The 23690-nt window shown below is 37.2% G+C and overlaps 1 protein-coding gene across 3 annotated transcripts in view; it reads left to right on the top strand.

Annotated features, from left to right (window-relative positions):
* The window catches only part of FSIP2 (fibrous sheath interacting protein 2), a 104674-nt gene extending 102701 nt beyond the window's left edge, over positions 1–1973 (top strand). For all 3 annotated transcript variants that reach the window (XM_086719107.1, XM_086719105.1, XM_086719106.1), the window contains one exon: positions 1772–1973. In XM_086719107.1, coding sequence (XP_086575233.1) covers positions 1772–1908 — 137 coding nt within the window. In that variant the 3' untranslated portion in view covers positions 1909–1973. The remainder of the gene's footprint in view (positions 1–1771) is intronic.
* Positions 1974–23690: the final 21717 nt, after the last annotated feature.

Genomic DNA, 23690 nt, shown 5'->3' on the forward strand with positions numbered 1-23690 from the left:
CTTGAACAATATACAGTCATCTAATAAAGCATGCGGATTTGAGGCAGTGTCCCAAGTGTGTTTCCTGGAGCTGCTCTGCATTAGAACCACCCAGGGTACTTTTTTCACAATGTAGATTCCTGGACCCTCTCTAGCCTAAGTTAGCATCTCTGAGTAATGGTGCCCAGAGATCTGAATTTTTAACAAGACCACAAGTTTCAAGAACAGAAATTATTTTGTACCTCCAATGACAATTTCAGAAGTCTTGCAACAATGCCTCAATCATGTCAGTAAAATTTTATCTTACTTTTTCAGAAAGTACATCTTTCTCTTTCATCTATGCTTTTGTGTCCTATCTGCTGCAAATTTTGTGGGTTTTTTTCCTTTTAAATTCTTAGGTCATTTTAAAAAATAATAGTAGAGTAAAAACCCTGAATATACTTTTTTTGTTCTTTATTTTTAGTTAAATTTACCGTTGGCTATCTTAACTTTAACTATAGAAGATTATCTTGCTAGAAAAGACAAATCTAGGTAACTACAAGATGTATAGTCATGAACTTTGGCACATGATGGAATTAAGAAAATGGGGGTGCCTAGGTGGCTCAGTCGGTTAAGGATCTGACTTTGGCTCAGGTCGTGATCTCATGGTTCCTGAGGTCGAGACCTGCACTGGCCCCTGTGCTGACAGCTCAGAACCTGGAGCCTGCTTTGGATTCTGTGTCTCCTGCTGTCTCTGTCCCTTCCTCACTCACACTCTGTCTTTCTGTCTGTCTCTTAAAAATTAATAAACATTAAACATTATTTTTTTAATCTAAAAAAAGAAAATTTGGTCATGTGTGTTTTCATGTCTTATCAAAAAGTTTCAAAAAAGTACATAAATGTTCATTTCTATCTTTACATATTTATAAGTAAAATTATAATTTTGTGATAATTAAAATATGAAGAATGTAGAAAATGTGAAAAATGAATGTAGAAAAATGTAGAAAAATGAATCTAAATGAAAATTCTTTTATTATCTATACAGTCTTATCTCACATGATAAAAAAAAATCACTTGAAGTTAACCAATTGAAAATTCACCCAAAGTAGGTGAGAAATTATGACAATTTTAATGCACTTGTGCTTTCACTTGAGTACTCTGAAATACATACCTTGTTGTGTAAAGTTGAAAGTTACTTTAAGTTTAGCTCATCAGGCTTTTTCCAATAGTGTTCTGATAGAAAAAGAAAGACATTCTTTGTACACCTAACTGGAGAGAGTCAAAAAGCTGGCCCCTATTCCCAGAGCATCCATTTTCTACTCATATGACCTTAGGCAAGGTATTTGACCTTGCCAAGATTCAGTGTCCAAAAATGGAGTTATCACTCTTCCTATTTCCCTTACAAGAGTGTTAGAAGGATCAAATTAGAAGAGCCTTTGTGAGGGGCACCTGGATGGCTCAGCTGGTTAAGCATCTGACTCTTGACTTCAGCTCAGGTCATGATCTCATGGTTTGTGGGTTCAAACACCATGTCAAGCTCTGCACGATAAGTGCAGAGCCTGCTTGGGATTCTCTCTGTCTCCCTCTGGCTCTGCCACTCCCCTGCTCTCTCTGTCTCTCAAAATAAATAAATAAACTTAAAAAAAGAACCTTTGCAAATGTTTTTAAATCCCATAAAGTATTTTATAAACATCACTTTCTTAATTCTAAATCATCAATTCTATAGTATAACTCTCTCAATTAGAATGCTTAATAAATACTGTCTCAATTAGAATGCCTAATAAATATATTACTTTTTTGCTTTTTTCCACAGAAACTCCCAAGCCTAGTATTTCCAAACAAGGATCTAAAATGTTGGCAAAGGTATCTTCAGCTCTCTCAAAGGTGTTTTCTCGAAGTAACACCAATATTTCCAAATCTTCCTCACCACCTGACCAAGATGAGCCCTGAAGCTTTTATACCTGATAGAACTATGCTTACTTCCATTAGAAAATAAAGTGATTTTTAAAGCATAACATATTGTCCTAGAAGATGATTTTTATAATACTGAGCAGAATTTTAAGATCAAAGAAAGTACAATAGAAATTTGGATAAGAGAAAGGTTTGATGAATGCTTTTGATAAACATTTGGCATGAAAAGAGGCACAATGGGGCGCCTGGGTGGCGCAGTCGGTTAAGCGTCCGACTTCAGCCAGGTCACGATCTCGCGGTCCGTGAGTTCGAGCCCCGCGTCAGGCTCTGGGCTGATGGCTCAGAGCCTGGAGCCTGTTTCCGATTCTGTGTCTCCCTCTCTCTCTGCCCCTCCCCCGTTCATGCTCTGTCTCTCTCTGTCCCAAAAATAAATAAACGTTGAAAAAAAATTTTTTTAAATAAATAAATAAATAAATAAATAAATAAAAGAAAAGAGGCACAGTGTTAGTATTACCTGTGTGCCATAAATATGAAGCAACCAAAAGTGTACCTGGAAATGACCTTGGAGGTTTCCTGTTAAATTTTTCGAGGGTATTTTCACCAAAATAGTTAGCAAATTGAGATAACACTCAAGTGAATTCTGTAACACAGATATGAAACTGAATGGTTCATTATTAAAGGTGTATTTGTATGTTCAAATAAAAATATACCAGATATAAGAAATCAGCTTTTCCCACCTGCAGATAAAGTATCATCAGTTTATAAAATACCTCCCAAGCAAAAATATCTAACTATGAATAAAGCACCATGTAGAAGTAATTAATTAGTTACCAGTAATTTAATTACTAGTAAAATACATAGTATTTTATCTATGTATGCATAAAATAACTTTTACAACTTTAGAAAAACTTTTCAGAAAAGACAAAGGTATTTTGTGGGTCAAATACTATCAATAGGTAAATTGTTGGTCAGCAAAGCATTAAATCCTTTATATTAATATTTTCTCATGAATATAAATAAAGGCTCTATTTGTAGGAACATAAAAATGACAATTTAACAAGAGGAATAGCTAGTAGAGTGATAAAATAAATTTTTCAAAATCATTTAACTTGTTACTTTGTAGCATATTTGCCACTAGATTCTAAGGATCTTGTTTAAAAGATCCAAAACAGCAAAGAGTGTCAGTGATCATCACTATCTAACCTAATGCCGATTCATGAATTTTTAGAAAATGTGACATCTTCTCTTTTATCTAAAAATTTCTTGACAGTAACCAGCACTAAAGTAGAAACATCTGAGAAAATTTTATTTTATAAAACTGAATTTCCCTTAATAAAGTTAGGTTATGACACTGAGCTCTGGAGAAAAAGATGTGATTATATAGCAGAATTTTCACATTCTAATGACAATGTAGTTACTCAATTGGTAATTTAATCTATTTATACTAATCTCATGAATTATTTGATCTCAAAGATACACACAATAATGTAACTTACAGATGCAGTCATTTTCAAAAATGATAGTTAATAAGAAATGACTGGCAGTCCAGTTCAAAATTGTTCTCAGAATTCTACCAATGGGCTTATATTGACAAGTATTAAGTTGAAAGTGTTCTTACAGATGTCACCAAAACCACTAGTGTTCAATGTCACATGCTTTTAATAAAAACTGCCTTTTAACATATTATTGTTTACAAAGCTTTTATCCATCATTTCATAAGTTGATAAGGAAATAAGCAAATCTTTCACAGGTGAAATTCACTCTGATTTCAAGGCACTCTGATTCACATAGTCCTGTAGTTAAATATTTACTATGTAAGGATAATGTACTCAGGGACACCTAAGTGGGTCAGTGGGTTGAGCAACCAACTCTTGATTTGGGCTCACATCATGAACTCACAGTCCTGAGATCCAAACCCACCTGTGGCTCCATGCTAGGTATAGAGTCTGCTTAAGATTCTCTCTCCCTCTTCCTCTGCCCTCCCCACCTCTTCACATGCTTTCTGCCTATCTCTCAAAAACAAAACAAAACAAAACAAAACAAAACAAAACAAAAAAACAACAATAACACAGAATAGTGTACTCATATGAAGTTTTTTTAATGGTAAAGGAAACTTTCAGTTTTCTCTACCTCAAGTAGAAGAAAAAGCATCAAGTTCAGGATTTGTTGTTAAAGTTGTCAGAATTATGGAAAAAGTGGTTAAAATTATGGTTAAATTTAAGTCCCAAGTAAAACCTTCAACCTGAAAAGGTTCTGTGTCAAAAGTCATGTGTTAAATGAAACTTTGGGCATGTTTGGCTAACGTAGTGAAAAAGATGCTAAAAGGATCAAAGATTAATTAAAAAAAAAAAAGCCTATTACCTGATAGGGGCACATGGGTGGTTCAGTCAGTTAAGTGTCCAACTTCAGCTCAGGTCATGAGTTTGAGCCCCTAGTCAGGCTCTGTGCTGACAGCTCAGAGCCTGGAGTCTGCTTCACACTCTGTGTCTCCCTCTCTCTCTCTGCTCCTCACTCACTCATGCTCTCTCTCTCTCTCTCTCTCTCTCTCTCTCTCTCTCTCAAAAATAAACAAACAAGAAAATTTTAAAAAAGCATATTACCTGATAAATTTTTGGTAGCTGAAATTTCTAGAAGTACCTATCTTTGAGCTGTTGATCCTAAAGAAGGCTTTTTAAATCCATAAGGCATTGGAATGATTTATTAGGTTGTTGATTCTGTTTATGTTGTACAAAAACAGAATTTGGCAAACTTTTTATGTAAAGGGCTAGATACTAAACACCATAGGTTTGCAGAGCATATGATCTTTATCAAAGCTATTCCATTGTGCCTTTGTAGCACAAAAGCAGCCTTAGAAAATGTATAAACAAATAATGTAGCTTTCTGGGATCCAATGAAAATTTACTTATGAAGAATGAAATTTGAACTTTAATTTTCACATCACAAAATACCATTCTTCTGATTTTTTTCAGTGATGGGTTGTGGGGGGATAAGCTAAATAGGTAATGTGTATTAAGGAGGGCACTTGTGCTGAGCACTGGGTGTTACATGTAAGTGATGAATCACTAAATTCTACTCCTGAAACCAATCCTACACAATATGTTAACTTGAATTTAAGTAAAATCTTGGAGGAAAAAAAATTGTAAAACCATTCTTAGCATTTAAGCTGGTCAAAAAAAGATGGCAGTCTAGATTTATGGCATTGGTGGTAGTTTGCTTACTCATTTCCATTAAAAATTTGGGATCCATAAATTAGTTGAGTATGATAAGAAGGATGCAGAATATTTCTAAAAGCAATGGACTTTACTAGTGAAGTACTTTATAAACAATCAGTGATTACAAAATATCAGTACATAAATTTCAAACATTTATCTCTTTAGTGATTTGGTTATTTGAATATATTGCCAAAAAGGCACATGAGCATTCAAAATCAACCCTGGGTTAAAAAAGTTTAATTTGTAGCTGAATTTCTAGTAAAAATTATTTCTTACCTTGGGAATAGCCAATCAAAATGGATCCAGACATAATTTCAGAATAGTTGGTAGTCATATTTGTAAAACATTCATCATCAATCTCCATTGCAACAGAAGGGGGTAAGCAGCTCCAAGTTCTCAGCCCCCACAGAAAGATTGACAAAAGGTAAATTGAAAATGGTAACAAAGATCTGTGGTGTTTTCACTTGCCCTTGCTCCAACACCCCTGCATCCCCCCAGCACATGAGCAATCTTGAAAAAGAAACCTGCAACCTTATTTAAGTCCTTTGACTCTTAGCTCTATAGGGAGCACAGCAAACCTTATTAGAAAATTATTGTGTATGTTTGTCCATTCCAAACCATCTGGGAGATGCCTGAATGAGGGATTCAAGGAGCATGTCTCTGTTTCAGCTGATAGAAAACAGACCAGGAAAACAGTGGGCATTACTCAAAACAAGTGCAAGCCAAACTCACAACTCAGATTCCCAGGGAAAGAGTATGATGGAAACATGAAATAGATGCCAAAGGCCCTGGAACAAAAGTTAAGGAGATTCATTAAGAAGTTAGGACATTCAAAAACTCCCATGTGAGGAAATTTAGAAAGCCGCGCACATGCCCAGAGCAAAATTCATGTGCAGAAAACAATGTGAAAGACACTAAGCTTTCACCTCAGGCTAATCCTTAGGCTTAATGTAAGCCTATCTAAGTACTGAAATAGTGCCTTTGCACAGAACCATTCTGCACAAAGGTATGAATTATTTTGTTTCCGTGTCTGCTTGTTTGTTTTGTTTGTGTATGTGAGGGTCAGGGGTGTGAGTTCAGGGTTGTGTTTTAGCTCCTGGTGCTCAAGGGAATCTCTGCCAAAATTAGTTTAACACAAAGAACAGAGACTTCACTGGTCTGAGAAGACAACACAGCCTTTAAAAAATAGTTTGAGAAAGTCACTACACAAATGGACTAGTACAGCCTTCAACACTGGAGAAACAATAAGTTCTGGCAAAGAGGGAAATCTGATTTCCATATGTCGTAATACTCATATGCCCAGTTTTCAACAAAATAACTCATGGAATACAAAGAAACAGGAAAGTATGGCCTATTGAGAGGAACAAAATGTTAAGAAATCATCCTTGAGGGAGTGCCTCGGTGGTTCAGTGGGTGAACCGTCCAACTTCAGCTCAAGTCATGCTCTCACGGTTCATGAGTTCGAACCCCTCATTAGGCTCTGTGCTGACCACTCAAAGCCGGGAGCCTGCTTTGGATTCTGTCTCCCTCTCTCTCTCTGTCCCTCCCCACACCCTCAAAGATAAATAAACATTAAAAAAAGAAAAGGAAATCATCCCTGAAGGAAATACAGGTTTTGGGTTAATTATACAAAGACTAGAGAACAATTACATTAAATATGGTCAAAAAGCTAAAGAAAAACATAGATAAAGACTGAAGGAAATCAGAAAAACAATGTATAAACTAAATGAAAATATCCATAAAGAAGTAGAAATTATTAAAAGAAAAAGCCACTGTGGAAAATTTTGACATTTCCTCAAAATATTTATTATCTATTTATAATATAATATAATAATAAATATGTTTATTTATTCAGTCTTAAAACTCTGACACATGCTACAACATGAATGAACCTTGAAAACATCATGCTAAGTGAAATAAACCAAACACAAAGGGTAAATGTTGTATAATTATGCTTATCTGAGGTACATAGAAAAGGAAAATTCATAGAGAAAGAAGAAATTTTAAGAACTAGAGACAGTGTGAAATGGGAAGTTATTGTTTAATGGGTGCAGTTTCTGTTTTGGGGGATGAACAAATTCTGGAAATGCATAGAAGTGATGATTGTACAACATTTGTAAATGTACTTAATGCCACTGAATTAAATGGTTAAAATGGTAATTTTTACTAAAATGGTTATTTTTACCATAATTTCTAAAATAATGTTTTTAAAAAGAACCACACAAATTCTGGAGGTGAAGCATACAGCAACAAAAAATTTGCAAGAGGGGTTCAACAGCAGAGTTAAGCAAGGAGAAGAAATAATCATTGAATTGAAGCTAGGACAATTGAAATTATTTAGTTTGAGTATCAGGAAAAAAAAAAATAGAATGAGGAAAAGTAGATAGAGCCTAAAGGACCTATATGAGATGCCATGAAGTATATGCATTATGTGCATCCCAGAAAGAAGAAAGAAAAAGGGACAGAAAGAATATTTGAAGTACATTTTCATATATACCACAATTCTGTCTTCTTTTACTTTGTCCTAACGTTGCCAATTTTATACACCAGTTTTAACTCAGGAGTTTAGCTGGTCAATAGTTTTATCTCATATTGTATTTTTGAGAACACCTAGATTTCATGACCGAATTCAGTGTGCAATTTTCCTCTGCAGCATGGTCAGAAATGCATATAGAAATAGAAGGGAATTTTAAAGCTTTGTTTTATTAATTTATATCAAACTCTTCTTTGTCTAATACCTGACTTGCATTTTTCCCAAAAAAGAAAGGAGACCAATTACTGAACCAACATATTACTTCATAAATAGAATTGTGAATTCACCCTCAGATATTCAAGAGGATCTGATTTCAGATCTAAGATGTCAATTAAAAGTAGTTTATATCCCTATAAGCAAAGTGAGATCCCACAAAAGTCCATGGAAAGGAATATTAGAAAACTTAGAGAAAGACAAAGAGACTAATGTTTTCTCTAAGTGCTTGAGTATTATCTGAGTAAATTTGCAAAGGTTGTGGCTGGGACTTTTGGCTATGGCTTTGAGGACTTTAATAAATCCTCTTGCTTATAAAACAAATGTAAAACTAGACAAAATTATTGAAACAAACCATATCAAGAATCGGGAAATAGACCACGGGCAAACAAAAAATTGGGAAGGGATTATTCATAACAACCTGACAGAATTTCAGGTAAGAACAGAAAGAGATCTATTTTTGCATGAGGCTGCTCCCTATGTTCTCTTTTTAACTTGGTCAGCTAGGACAGTTTTCTCCAGGCATAGATGACCACCATAATGAGAAGCTTTGCTTCTAGAGAGGGCACATGATTTGGAGTAGAAGGTAAAAACCTGAGGTGATTTTTTCATTAATGGTAGTAAATTAAGTAGAAAAGAAAGAAAAAAAACGCAACCGTGCTAGGGCTGATTTGTAGTCATGGTTGTTGTACAGGGTTCTGTATCCAGAATCCTGGGTATTGGGGAGCTTACAAGGGCGAAATAAGCTATCCACACATTCCAGGCTAACAAAGTAAATGCATGCATTGGAGACACTTGAGAATCCCTGTGATTTTGGATACCTGAGATACCTCAGATACTAAAGATGTGAAAGCCCAGGAAGACTAGAAGAATGGCTGCATTTTTATTGTTGTTGTTTATTTGTTTTAAGTCTATTTATTTATTCTGAGAGAGTGAGAGAGAGAGAGAGAGAGGGAGAGAGAGAGAATCCCAAGCAGGCTCGATGCTGTCAGTACAGAGCCCAATGTGGGACTAGATCTCACGATTATGAGATCATGACCTGAGCCCAAATCAAGAGCCAGAAGCTTAACTGACTGAACCACCCAGACATCTCTGATTGGCTGTATTTCGAATGTACTCTAACATACGCAGATAATTCAGCTGAGGTTTAGAAACTTCACATATCCTCTTCCCCAGTCATTGACTAATACTTAGCTTTGTAGCCCTAGAAGTGACCATTAAGACACCAGGCTAAAAAATAAATAACAAGAATAAAATATATAACGACAAATATATCCATATATATTAATTTTTTAATGTTTATTTATTTTTGAGACAGAGACAGAGTGTGAGTGGGGGAGGGGCAGAAAGAGAGAGGGAGACAGAATCCAAAGCAGGCTCTAGGCTCTGAGCTGTCAGCACAGAGCCAGACACAGGGCTCGAAACCACCAACCATAAGATCATGACCTGAGCCGAAGTTGGACACTTAACCGACTAGGCCACGTAGATGCCCCACTGTTATTACTCTGAATTATTATCAACTACCAATCTTATTTAACAATTTCATTTTACAGATGAGAAAAGACAGATCCAGAAAAGTTAATAGGCTTATCCAAGGTCATAGATTGTAAAATTTAAAGCTAGGTTTATAACTATTTAATCTAAATAACAATTACTTTGCTATACAACATGTTGGTGGACTTTATTTGAATTTACTATTCCCTCAATTTTTTCTAAAATTAATGAATTAAGACTTGTATCATTCATGGATAGTTTTTGTTCAGATCGAATACCCTAATTGTTGTAACTTAGATTAATGCCCCAGTGTTTCTTCACAGGCCACAAAGAGTCACTCCACTACTGAGTTTTGTGCAGATGTTCCATACCCTATAAAAATATTAGAAGGCAAAAATCTCACCCCCACCCCCCGTATACCCAGAAACCTTTCTTGTACTACACTGACAAAACAGTTTCCAGGTAATAATTTGAGAAATTCACAGGATTCACCTTGTTTGTTTTTCTTTTCTCAATGGATCATCGGACTTACACTGTATTTTGTACAATGTCTGAAAACAATATTGCGTATATTTTTGTCTGCTTTTAGATTTTGTTTTTGCATAAAGAGAGGGTAAATCCAGACCACTACTCAGTCATGGATGGAAAGAGAACTTATTGTTTTATTTTTACTCTCTTTTTTAAAAAAATAATTTTTTGGCAAATCATTAGGTAATTTTAGTTGGAAACTTTCTACCAGGTTCTGGTCAATTTGTGTGCTAAAATATTTTATACACTAGAGTTTTATAAGTTCAGCTCATGATCAATTCCTTGTTGAATTCCCTCTAAGCACATTAAGTTCCCTCTGAGCTTGAACCACCAAGTCTAAATATACCTGACCTTAGAAAACAACTAAGACTGTATGACTTTAGTTTTTATTGACTCAGAAGTATGCTTTAGATAAATCATTTTTGATGTTCTAAACTACGTCATCATATCATTCAGGAACAATTATATTTTGTGTTTTCAAGTTTTCCATTGCTAATATGTGCCAGGTTCTGATATAAATAAATGTATTTAATAAAATTTTACATCTGATCATCATTTGTAGATGATTACACAGAAGATTTAATTTTCTTTAAAAGTTTGAAATATGGGTCTTTTTTGGGTCTTGACTGGGAAATAGGAGTTTCAAAATAACACTACAACACACTTAGAATAATTGATCATTATCAATATCTTTTGGTTTAAATTTTGTATTCATTTTCTGAAAATTACAGATTTATAACTTGCTGACAGCCTATTTTAAACACTGAATAAACTATTTTACTCTCTAATGTATTTCTCTTACGATTTATTTTTTATTGTAATATAAGGAAGAGGAAAGCAGCTGCATTCTCCAGCTGTGACAAAGTGTTTCAATAAATGAGGCAAGCAACATCAGTAATAAATAAAGCAATTTACTTCTTTATAAAAATGACTATCTCTGTTTAACATCAAAGCTGTAGCTAGTAGCGTGGCCTAGCAGCTGGTATGGCTAAAGTGAATATTCACTGGGAAATTAGGTTGCCATTATATCAGCTATATTATACTGACAAGGGCATACTAAGATGTCTATGGAAAATGTTTAAAAGCTTTTCTTTTGAATGCAGTACCAAGAAACTGTCTCATTTCACTTAAGTCACTGATATTGGTTGAGTGACAGAATGCAGTCTATTGCTGCTACCACAAAGCAATTAACTTCCTCTTCCCCCTACAGGCAGAGAGTCCAGAGTGCTCTTTAATGATGAGTAGGAAGAATTATGCTAAATCTGTAAGATTGATGAAAAAAATTATTTTGCTTACCCAGAGGTTGCTATGTTTCTAGAATCGCTGGAGTTTGTAGAATTAGATACAGCATGTTCCAATATGCAACTCTCAGGCAATTCATCATTACACACACACACACACACACACACACACACACACACACACACACACTTCCCCTAGTAGCTAGTCATCAACTATCACAAATTAGACTACATAACAAAATTAAAATTTCCCAAAGTATATTCAGACCTAATTGTATTTTCTAGTATCTACTAAATCTATGAGGATCTGTAGCTAAACTGAGTTTTCTTTTTTTTTAATTTTTTTAAGTATTTATTTATGTTTGAGAGAGGGAGACAGAGTACCAGCAGGAGAGGGGTAGGGAGAGAAAGAGAGAGAGAGAGAGAGAGAAGGAGACACAGAATACGAAGCAGGATCCAGTCTCTGAGCTGTCAGCACAGAGCCCGATGTGGGGCTCGAACCCACAAACTGCGAGATCATGACCTGAGCTGAAGTTGGATGCTTATCCAACTGAGCCACCCAAGTGCCCCATAAATTGAGTTTTCTAATGCTCACTGGAAAAACTACACAACTACACAACAGCTGTTTATCACCTCTCAACCTGGATTCCTATTCTCATACTAACATTTGGGTACAAGAAACCAAGGCATCATCTATTCATGGATCCAGGTTTGTGTCTCGAGTGTATGTATATCAAGGATCAAGGACTAGTATTATTCATTGAAATATTTAGAGCTTATATTTGTATATCACCTTGCAGTTTACCTTATATTTTTGTAAATTTAATAACAATGTAAGAGATATATGAAAGGAGTTATTGCCCCACTTGAGATGAGACCACTCATTTCATAAAGGTAAATAACACCATAATGCTACATATCTTTCAGTTTGCAATGTGTTTGCTAGACTGTGAAAAGGGAACATTCCACAAAATAACTGTCAAAATAAAACATCATCACATTAAAATATGAAGTTTGGGAAAGGAGTTAATGATAGGATGAAAAAGAAAAAAAGAGAATGCTTAAATAGAGAATTAAAAAAGAGAAGATTACAAAGGAACTTCTGATGAACTTGTGTTTTCATCAATATTTCCTCTTCTATTTTTTATAATATGGCCTAAAATCTATTTCTGTACAGAAAAACCCAGTTATTATAAATATTATTTGTTGAGAAATCCTGCATTCTGAGTGTGCTGACATTCTTATCAACTCACTTAAGTTGCTCAATGTTCACCAGGTATATACTGATCAGAATTTTTACATACCCAAGGGTGTGACACTGAGAACACATAAGAGAATGTCTCCATAGCTTCCAAATGGTACAATAGATGATTATAGCAAACTGCTAGGTAACTTAAAAAGCTGCTTCTTGATTTTCTATGTTCCACAAGATGGTTGGTGAGGAAAAAACTATTTTCTGAAGAAGAAGGAGGAGGAGGAGGCAACGACAATGCCAAATTTGCCTTTTTCATGCTCACACTCTTATATGTATTACAGACTATTACAGTGTGATAGTAAAGCAGCTTAAATAAGACCTCTTCTATTAAACTAAATACAAAAAAGATTTTTTAAATGATAAAACATTACTCTTCTTGCTTTGTTTTAGATATTTCTATAGGTCTATAAATATACAGAATATTTTATAAATATTTCATAAAATATATATGCTTTATTTGTTGTGTTACATATTATATAGGATAGCTATTTCAAATAAATATTATAAAAAGTCTCCGTTTAAATTTCTGATATGGTAAAAATAAATAGAACTTACCACATTAAGGTTCTTAATAATTTTTAAGAACTTAAAAAGTTCCTGAGAATAATTTTTGAGAGCCACCACCCTAAATTAAGTAGTAAATGTGTTACACCAGGTACATAGCTAATATATTCATTTTTGCAAATGGGAACAGAGCTCTGTTTCTGCTACATACAACTTACTAAGTTTTTTTCTGGTCTAATAATTGAAAGTTTTAGGAAAAATATTTTCTACTGAATATTGCAAATGCTGATACATTATCATTAAGCAGAGGAAAATAAAAATTCATATTAATGATATGAATCAAAAACTTGTCATTTAATTTGATAGAATATCATTACTGGCAAAGAACTTTCCTTTTCAGAGTCAAGACAATTAATTAATTATTATATTAGTGAGTGTCTACAAAACATCTATATCAGAAGTAGCATATTTTGAAGTAGAGGAAAAACATGTAGATACTCTTCTGGCAATAGTTAAGATGGATTATGGCAAATGATGCCAATAATAGCGGTCTCTCCTTTGGTGTTTACAATGAACAAATCTAAAAGGCTCCTGAGGGGCGCCTGGGTGGCGCAGTCGGTTAGGCGTCCGACTTCGGCCAGGTCACGATCTCGCGGTCCGTGAGTTCGAGCCCCGCGTCAGGCTCTGGGCTGATGGCTCAGAGCCTGGAGCCTGTTTCCGATTCTGTGTCTCCCTCTCTCTCTGCCCCTCCCCCGTTCATGCTCTGTCTCTCTCTGTCCCAAAAATAAATAAACGTTGAAAAAAAAAAAAAAAAAAAAAAAAAAAAAATAAAAGGCTCCTGACAGCAAATTTTGAGAGCTATTCAAAGGTAGGTGGGTATGAAAGAATTTTTTGAATGAAAATAACTCTACTCCCTTATAACACAAAACATTTAAGGTAATCAGAAGTTAGAAACAACCTATAGTATGAGAATGAAAAAGTTAAAACAAGTAATTTGAACATACACTAGGGGGTGTACATTGGTATATCTTAGACTACCTGAATAATTACTTAGTCCTCTCTTTTACAATTTCTAGCATATGTATATATGAGGCATTTTCACTTAAACATTCTGTGTCTTGTGAGCAAAACTGGAATACAAAGTTAAAATGGATAAGTCTAGACCATTGGTATGAAAAGTATATATATATTTTTTGCTAAGTTTTGTTGGATCATATATAAAAAAAAGTTATGGAAACAAAACTCTTAATTTATGTGAGACTGGGAAGACCTGAAATAAACTAAGGAGTTCTATAAATGTACTGTGTCTCCTGAAACTCTCATATAAAATTATATTTGGTCATTTGCCATGACCTTTGAGAGGTCATTTAATTATGAAATTTAACTGCGTATTTGATTTGTTTTGTTCTCCCAAGGGAATCTAAAGAGATTAGCTTGATTCGAGTTATATTAGTTCTACCTACATTGGTTTAAAAGTTAACCTTAGATTCTATCCTGGTTTACTTTGTTTTAGCACCAATTTTTGCCATATTTAACTGTGTTGATCTTATTGGAAGAGAATTACATACTACATAATTTTCACTTATGGATTATACTAATAGAACTAAATATGTCATCTGTACCTAAAGTTACATTTTTTTGTCTATGCTACTTTACTAACCTAACCACTCACTTGTGCTTCAACAATTGAATAGACATCCTAATACATTGAAATCAACTGCATACTACTGCAGTTCTACTAGTTGGATATTATTACTAGGCTGCTATAACAAAGTACCACATACTGGGTAATTTATTTTTTTTTATTTATATATGAAATTTATTGTCAAATTGGTTTCCATAAAACACCCAGTGCTCATCCCAAAAGGTGCCCTCCTCAGTACCCATCACCCACCCTCTCCTCCCTCCCACCCCCCATCAACCCTTAGTTTGTTCTCAGTTCTCAACAGTCTCTTATGCTTTGGCTCTCTCCCACTCTAACCTCTTTTTTTTTTTTTTTTTCCTTCTCTTCCCCCATGGGTTCCTGTTAAGTTTCTCAGGATCCACATAAGAGTGAAACCATATGGTATCTGTCTTTCTCTGTATGGCTTATTTCACTTAGCATCACACTCTCCAGTTCCATCCACGTTGCTACAAAAGGCCATATTTCATTTTTTCTCATTGCCACGTAGTACTCCATTGTGTATATAAACCACAATTTCTTTATCCATTCATCAGTTGATGGACATTTAGGCTCTTTCCATAATTTGGCTATTGTTGAGAGTGCTGCTATGAACATTGGGGTACAAGTGCCCCTATGCATCAGTACTCCTGTGTCCCTTGGATAAATTCTTAGCAGTGCTATTGCTGGGTCATAGGGTAGGTCTATTTTTAATTTTCTGAGGAACCTCCACACTGCTTTCCAGAGCGGCTGCACCAATTTGCATTCCCACCAACAGTGCAAGAGGGTTCCCGTTTCTCCACATCCTCTCCAGCATCTATAGTCTCCTGATTTGTTCATTTTGGCCACTCTGACTGGCGTGAGGTGATACCTGAGCGTGGTTTTGATTTGTATTTCCCTGATAAGGAGCGACGCTGAACATCTTTTCATGTGCCTGTTGGCCATCCGGATGTCTTCTTTAGAGAAGTGTCTATTCATGTTTTCTGCCCATTTCTTCACTGGGTTATTTGCTTTTTGGGTGTGGAGTTTGGTGAGCTCTTTATAGATTTTGGATACTAGCCCTTTGTCCGATATGTCATTTGCAAATATCTTTTCCCATTCCGTTGGTTGCCTTTTAGTTTTGTTGGTTGTTTCCTTTGCTGTGCAGAAGCTTTTTATCTTCATAAGGTCCCAGGAATTCACTTTTGCTTTTAATTCCCTTGCCTTTGGGGATGTGTCGAGTAAGAGATTGCTACGGCTGAGGTCAGAGAGGTCTTTTCCTGCTTTCTCCTCTAAGGTTTTGATGGTTTCCTGTCTCACATTCAGGTCCTTTATCCATTTTGAGTTGATTTTTGTGAATGGTGTGAGAAAGTGGTCTAGTTTCAACCTTCTGCATGTTGCTGTCCAGTTCTCCCAGCACCATTTGTTAAAGAGACTGTCTTTTTTCCATTGGATGTTCTTTACTGCTTTGTCAAAGATGAGTTGGCCATACGTTTGTGGGTCTAGTTCTGGGGTTTCTATTCTATTCCATTGGTCTATGTGTCTGTTTTTGTGCCAATACCATGCTGTCTTGACGATGACACCTTTGTAGTAGAGGCTAAAGTCTGGGATTGTGATGCCTCCTGCTTTGGTCTTCTTCTTCAAAATTCCTTTGGCTATTCGGGGCCTTTTGTGGTTCCATATGAATTTTAGGATTCCTTGTTCTAGTTTCGAGAAGAATGCTGGTACAATTTTGATTGGGATTGCATTGAATGTGTAGATAGCTTTGGGTAGTATTGACATTTTGACAATATTTATTCTTCCAATCCATGAGCAGGGAATGTCTTTCCATTTCTTTAAATCTTCTTCAATTACCTTCATAAGCTTTCTATAGTTTTCAGCATACAGATCCTTTACATCTTTGGTTAGATTTATTCCGAGGTATTTTATGCTTCTTGGTGCAATTGTGAATGGGATCAGTTTCTTTATTTGTCTTTCTGTTGCTTCATTTTTAGTGTATAAGAATGCAACTGATTTCTGTACATTGATTTTGTATCCTGCAACTTTGCTGAATTCCTGTATCAGTTCTAGCAGACTTTTGGTGGAGTCTATCGGATTTTCCATGTATAATATCATCTCATCTGCAAAGAGTGAAAGCTTGACTTCATCTTTGCCAATTTTGACGCCTTTGATTTCCTTTTGTTGTCTGATTGCTGATGCTAGAACTTCCAGCACTATGTTAAACAACAGCGGTGAGAGTGGGCATCCCTGTCGTGTTCCTGATCTCAGGGAAAAAGCTCTCAGTTTTTCCCCGTTGAGGATGATGTTAGCTGTGGGCTTTTCATATATGGCTTTTATGATCTTTAAGTATGTTCCTTCTATCCCGACTTTCTCAAGAGTTTTTATTAAGAAAGGGTGCTGGATTTTGTCAAAGGCCTTTTCTGCATCGATTGACAGGATCATATAGTTCTTCTCTTTTTTTTTGTTAATGTGATGTATCACGTTGATTGATTTGCGAATGTTGAACCAGCCCTGCATCCCAGGAATGAATCCCACTTGATCATGGTGAATAATTCTTTTTATATGCCGTTGAATTCGATTTGCTAGTATCTTATTAAGAATTTTTGCATCCATATTCATCAGGGATATTGGCCTGTAGTTCTCTTTGTTTACTGGGTCTCTGTCTGGTTTAGGAATCAAAGTAATACTGGCTTCATAGAATGAGTCTGGAAGGTTTCCTTCCCTTTCTATTTCTTGGAATAGCTTGAGAAGGATAGGTATCATCTCTGCTTTAAACGTCTGGTAGAACTCTCCTGGGAAGCCATCTGGTCCTGGACTCTTATTTGTTGGGAGATTTTTGATAACCGATTCAATTTCTTCGCTGGTGATGGGTCTGTTCAAGCTTTCTATTTCCTCCTGATTGAGTTTTGGAAGAGTGTGGGTGTTCAGGAATTTGTCCATTTCTTCCAGGTTGTCCAATTTGTTGGCATATAATTTTTCATAGTATTCCCGGATAATTGTTTGTATCTCTGAGGGATTGGTTGTAATAATTCCATTTTCATTCATGATTTTATCTATTTGGGTCATCTCCCTTTTCTTTTTGAGAAGCCTGGCTAGAGGTTTGTCAATTTTGTTTATTTTTTCAAAAAACCAACTCTTGGTTTCGTTGATCTGCTCTACAGTTTTTTTAGATTCTATATTGTTTATTTCTGCTCTGATCTTTATTATTTCTCTTCTTCTGCTGGGTTTAGGCTGCCTTTGCTGTTCTGCTTCTAGTTCCTTTAGGTGTGCTGTTAGATTTTGTATTTGGGATATTTCTTGTTTCTTGAGATAGGCCTGGATTGCAATGTATTTTCCTCTCAGGACTGCCTTTGCTGCGTCCCAAAGCGTTTGGATTGTTGTATTTTCATTTTTGTTTGTTTCCATATATTTTTTAATTTCTTCTCTAATTGCCTGGTTGACCCACTCATTCGTTAGTAGGGTGTTCTTTAACCTCCATGCTTTTGGAGGTTTTCCAGACGTTTTTCTGTGGTTGATTTCAAGCTTCATAGCATTGTGGTCTGAAAGTATGCATGGTATGATTTCAATTCTTGTAAACTTATGAAGGGCTGTTTTGTGACCCAGTATATGATCTATCATGGAGAATGTTCCATGTGCACTCGAGAAGAAAGTATATTCTGTTGCTTTGGGATGCAGAGTTCTAAATATATCTGTCAAGTCCATCGGATCCAATGTCTCCTTCAGGGCCCTTGTTTCTTATTGATCGTGTGTCTAGATGATCTATCCATTTCTGTAAGTGGGGTGTTAAAGTCCCCTGCAATTACCACATTCTTATCAATAAGGTTGCTTGTGTTTATGAGTAATTGTTTTATATATTTGGGTGCTCCAGTATTCGGCGCATAGACATTTATAATTGTTAGCTCTTCCTGATGGATAGACCCTGTCACTATTATATAATGTCCTTCTTCATCTCTTGTTACAGCCTTTAATTTAAAGTCTAGTTTGTCTGATATAAGTATGGCTACTCCAGCTTTCTTTTGGCTTCCAGTAGCATGATAAATAGTTCTCCATCCCCTCACTCTCAATCTACAGGTGTCCTCAGGTCTAAAATGAGTCTCTTGTAGACAGCAAATAGATGGGTCTTGTTTTTTTATCCATTCTGATACCCTATGTCTTTTGGTTGGCGCATTTAATCCATTTACATTCAGTGTTATTATAGAAAGATATGGGTTTAGAGTCATTGTGATGTCTGTATGTTTTATGCTTGTAGTGATGTCTCTGGTACTTTGTCTCACAGGGTCCCCCTTAGGATCTCTTGGAGGGCTGGTTTAGTGGTGACAAATTCCTTCAGTTTTTGTTTGTTTGGGAAGACCTTTATCTCTCCTTCTATTCTAAATGACAGACTTGCTAGATAAAGGATTCTCGGCTGCATATGTTTTCTGTCTAGCACACTGAAAATCTCATGCCAATTCTTTCTGGCCTGCCAAGTTTCAAAAGAGAGATCAGTCACGAGTCTTATAGGTCTCCCTTTATATGGGAGGGCACGTTTACCCCTTGCTGCTTTCAGAATTTTCTCTTTATCCTTGTATTTTGCCAGTTTCACTATGATATGTCGTGCAGAAGATCGATTCAAGTTACGTCTGAAGGGAGTTCTCTGTGCCTCTTGGATTTCAATGCCTTTTTCCTTCCCCACTTCAGGGAAGTTCTCAGCTATTATTTCTTCAAGTACCCCTTCAGCACCTTTCCCTCTCTCTCCTCCTCTGGGATACCAATGATGCGTATATTATTTCTTTTTAGTGTATCACTTAGTTCTCTAATTTTCCGCTAATATTCCTGGATTTTTTTATCCCTCTTTTTCTCAGCTTCCTCTTTTTCCATAACTTTATCTTCTAGTTCACCTATTCTCTCCTCTGCCTCTTCAATCCGAGCCGTGGTGGTTTCCATTTTGTTATGCATTTCGTTTAAAACGTTTTTCAGCTCCTTGTGACTGTTCCTTAGTCCCTTGATCTCTGTAGCAAGAGATTCTCTGCTGTCAGCTATACTGTTTTCAAGCCCAGCGATTAATTTTATGACTATTATTCTAAATTCACTTTCTGTGATATTATTTAAATCCTTTTTGATCAGCTCATTAGCTGTTGTTATTTCCTGGAGATTCTTCTGAGGGGAATTCTTCCGCTTGGTCATTTTGGATAGTCCCTGGCGTGGTGAGGACCTGCAGGGCACTTCCCCTGTGCTGTGGTGTATAACTGGAGTTGGTGGGCGGGGCCTCAGTCAGACCTGATGTCTGCCCCCAGCCCACCGCTGGGGCCACAGTCAGACTGGTGTGTGCCTTCTCTTCCCCTCTCCTAGGGGCGGGATTCACTGTGGGGTGGGGTGGCCTGTCTGGGCTACTTGCACACTGCCAGGCTTGTGATGCTGGGGATCTGGCGTCTTAGCTGGGGTGGGTAGGCAAGGTGCACAGGGGCAGGAGGGGCAGGCTTAGCTTGCTTCTCCTTAGGTGATCCACTTCAGGAGGGGCCCTGTGGCAGCAGGAGGGAGTCAGATCCGCTGCCGGAGGTTTGGCTCCGCAGAAGCGCAGAGTTGGGTGTTTGCGCGGAGCGAGCAAGTTCCCTGGCAGGAACTGGTTCTCTTTGGGATTTTGGCTGGGGGATGGGCGGGGAAGATGGCGCTGGCGAGCGCCTTTGTTCCCCACCAAACTGAGCTCTGTCGTCAGGGGGCTCAGCAGCTCTCTTTCCCTTTGTCCTCCAGCCTTCCCGCTTTCTGAGCAGAGCTGTTCACTTATGACCTCCCAGACGCTAAGTCGCGCTTACTGTAGGAACACAGTCCATCAGGCCCCTCCACTTTTTGCAAGCCAGACTCGGGGGCTCTGCTTGGCCGGCGAGCCGCCCCTCCGCCCCGGCTCCCTCCCGCCAGTCCGTGGAGGGCGCACCGCCTCGCCGCCCTTCCTACCCTCTTCCGTGGGCCTCTCGTCTGCGCTTGGCTCCGGCGACTCCGTTCTGCTAATCCTCTGGTGGTTTTCTGGGTTATTTAGGCAGGTGTAGGTGGAATCTAAGTGATCAGCAGGACGCGCGGTGAGCCCAGCGTCCTCCTACGCCGCCATCTCACACACACCTTTCCACATACTGGGTAATTTAAACTCAGTTTTGGAGGCTGGAAGTCTGAGATCAAGGTGTCAGCAGGATTCTTCTTTCTGAGGCTTCTCTCCTGAGCTTATTGGTAGCCATCTTCCCCCTATGTCTTCACATGGCCTTCTCTTTGCACGTTTCTGTCCTAAAATACTCTTTTTATAAGAACACAATTGATTTTGGATTAGGGACCATTCCAATGACCTCATTTAACCTTAAATACCTCTTTAAAGTTTAAATGTACATTCTGAGTTACTGGGGGTTAGGACCTCAACATATGAATTGTGTACAGACACAGATTATAGCACTGGTATAGTACAGGCAAGAGGCAAAGAAAAGGAGTGAAGGTTGACCATGTTCCATGAAATTGTCCATGGTGAGGATCAGTCAGATGATGTGCAGCATGGTGAAGGGAATCATTTCCAGGTTGAGGATCCTGAAAACAAAAGCCTCCAGCCTCTTGTATACCCAGAAGGCCAAGAGGAACAGGTAGGGGATGTGCTAGGAGTGAAAAAGTGCTGAATCAGAGTGGTGAAAAGTTTCTTAGTGAGACGGTTTCAGCTGAGGCACATTTTAGGTGCACCTTTTAGTCACCTATATAGTCACCTATAGTCTCTGAATGGAGGCACCCAGGCTAGGTATGCCGATATGCATGTAAGCATGACTGGCCCAGGAGTGAGGGGCTGTGTCCTTGACTGCCATTCCCTCCATACTTAAACTCTCAAAACTGGGTCCTCATGAATATAATATATAAATAAATAAAGTTTATATTTTTAATATAATATTAGAAATGTATACTCTAGAAGCAATGAAAACAAATTGAAATTGTCAGTGTACTAATAAAGGAACTGTAGAAACAAGTTAAGACCACCCAAATGAGAATGAGCAAAGGCTATTTATTCAGAGCTTGCTATAACAAGGGAGTCAGCCATCAACACTTTTGTTTGGCAGAGATTCAAAGGCAGGCAGATGAATGGGAAAGCTTTATATGGAAAAAAGGGAAGGTTTCAAGTATCCTCTGATTGGAAGCTGTTGCCATGGAGAAGCTGTGAGTGGGCTAAGTAAAAGCAGGGCATTCAATATGATTGGTTATGGGAGCATATTTGGTTTACTCCAGTTGGTCCTAAGTTGGAAGCAGGGGCAAATTTTAGGGAAGCTGTCAGTTATTGATCAAGTCCTGACTGTTTGGGGCCAATGGCTACTGAGGCTGTTGTTCAGCTTCCTGGACTGACTGCAGCAGGTTGAGAGTCAGAACTCTACTTTTATATATGGTCTGGCTATCGTCCATTTGTATATTCAGTCTCTCAGTGAGAAAGCAGTAAAACATTAGCACAGAATTTTATGACCAAATTATACTGTCAGTTTCTGAACAAAGCCCAAGTAATATATATTCTTTTCCACTTTTTTCCTGGAAACTAGAGTTTATATGTGGAATTGAAAGTAACACTAACATGTCATATATAATTAGAGTTAAAATTACATTGTAAAGTAGGAAAAGTGTTCACAAAGCACAAAATTAAGTGCAATAAGCATGAACATACTATAAAACATTGAGGAGGAAAAATAAAACCTAAAGTTCCCCAGAGGGTAGGAATGCAATGCAAATCACAAATAAGGCTAGAAAATGAGATCAGCAGATTAGACATCCTAAAGGCAAATTGTAATTTTTTTTTTAATTCACCACGTTTTCCCAGAAAAAGATAGCATGTTAGAGAAGGCATATATTCCAAGGTGTTGGTAAAGTTAGTGATTGGAAAACAAACAAAAGCTTGAGCTCTCAGCAAGGGTAAAAATAAACATCAATTAAATTTGCTGTCTTTATTTAAGAGAATGAAAAATCCCAAAACCCCAAAGAAGAGAAAGTACTGTTTTATTTTAAACACTGAAAGATATTTCTCATGGTTTGATAGTTTGATATGATAATTAACAATGTAGTTTCTGTAGGGTGCCTGGGTGGCTCAGTCAGTTGAGCATCTGGCTTCAGCTCAGGACATGATCTCATGGTTCATGGGTTCCAGCCCCAGGTCAGGCTCTATGCTGACAGCTCAGAGCCTGGATCCTGCTTCGGATTCTGTGTCTCCTTTGCTCACTGCCCCTCCCCCACTCACACTCTATATCTCTCTCTCAAAATAAATAATAAAAACAATTAAAAAAAATTTTTTTAAACACAGTGTAGTCACTGAAATCAGACCGCCTAAGGTCAAATCCTATCTCTACCACTGATAAACTGACCATTTCTCTCTATAACATGGGATTCGTCAGGATAATGTGTCATATATTTAAACCACTTAACATAATACCTGGCATCTAGGTTAATACCTCTTCAAAGTTAGCTCTACATATATTGTTCGCATAAGAAATAAGCATTGAGTGTCTAATGTTTTCCAGTCACTGTTTTAAATACTGGGTTATAGTAGTAAATCAAATAGACACAGTTCCTGGTTTTTTAGTTGTCTTCTGGAGCAATATAAATGTTGTAAAGAGATTAGGGCAAAGTAGCAGCTAGAGTGATAATACAGAAAGCAGTGTTCTATATAGAATAGGCCAGGAAGAACTCTTCAACAAAGGGAACTTTGAGAAGAGACCTGACAGAAGAGAGGGAAAAGCCACTCAAAAAGGTACAAGAGGGTATTTGATAGAAGGAGCTTTGGAGTGTCAAGTACATCTCAATTCATTCTTAATATGTTCCAAGAAAAACAAGGCCATGTTGGTGGAATGGAAACCTCTGGGTCTGTTGAGCCAAGCAATAACTTGATTTAATTTTTTTTTCCTAATGTTTATTTATTTTTGAGAGAGAGAGAGAGAGAGAGAGAGAGAGAGGGAGCGGGGGAGGGGCAGAGAGAGAGGGAGATACAGGCTCCAGGCTCTGAGCTGTCAGCATAGACCCCAATGCAAGGCTTGAACCCACAAGTCATGAGATCATGACCTGAGGCGAATTCAGATGCTTAAATGACTGAGCCACCCTGGCACCCCAGCGATGACCTGATTTTATTTCCCAAGGATTATGCCGGCTGCTCTTAGTAGTATGGACTATATACGAGGGCAAAGACAAGAAAGATCATCTTTGTCAATGTCTCCACCTCCCTCCTCCCATCTCT

Source organism: Puma concolor, chromosome C1 (assembly GCF_028749965.1).
Source record: "Puma concolor isolate L17-30 chromosome C1, mPumCon1.1.hap2, whole genome shotgun sequence".
Lineage (NCBI taxonomy): Eukaryota > Metazoa > Chordata > Mammalia > Carnivora > Felidae > Puma > Puma concolor.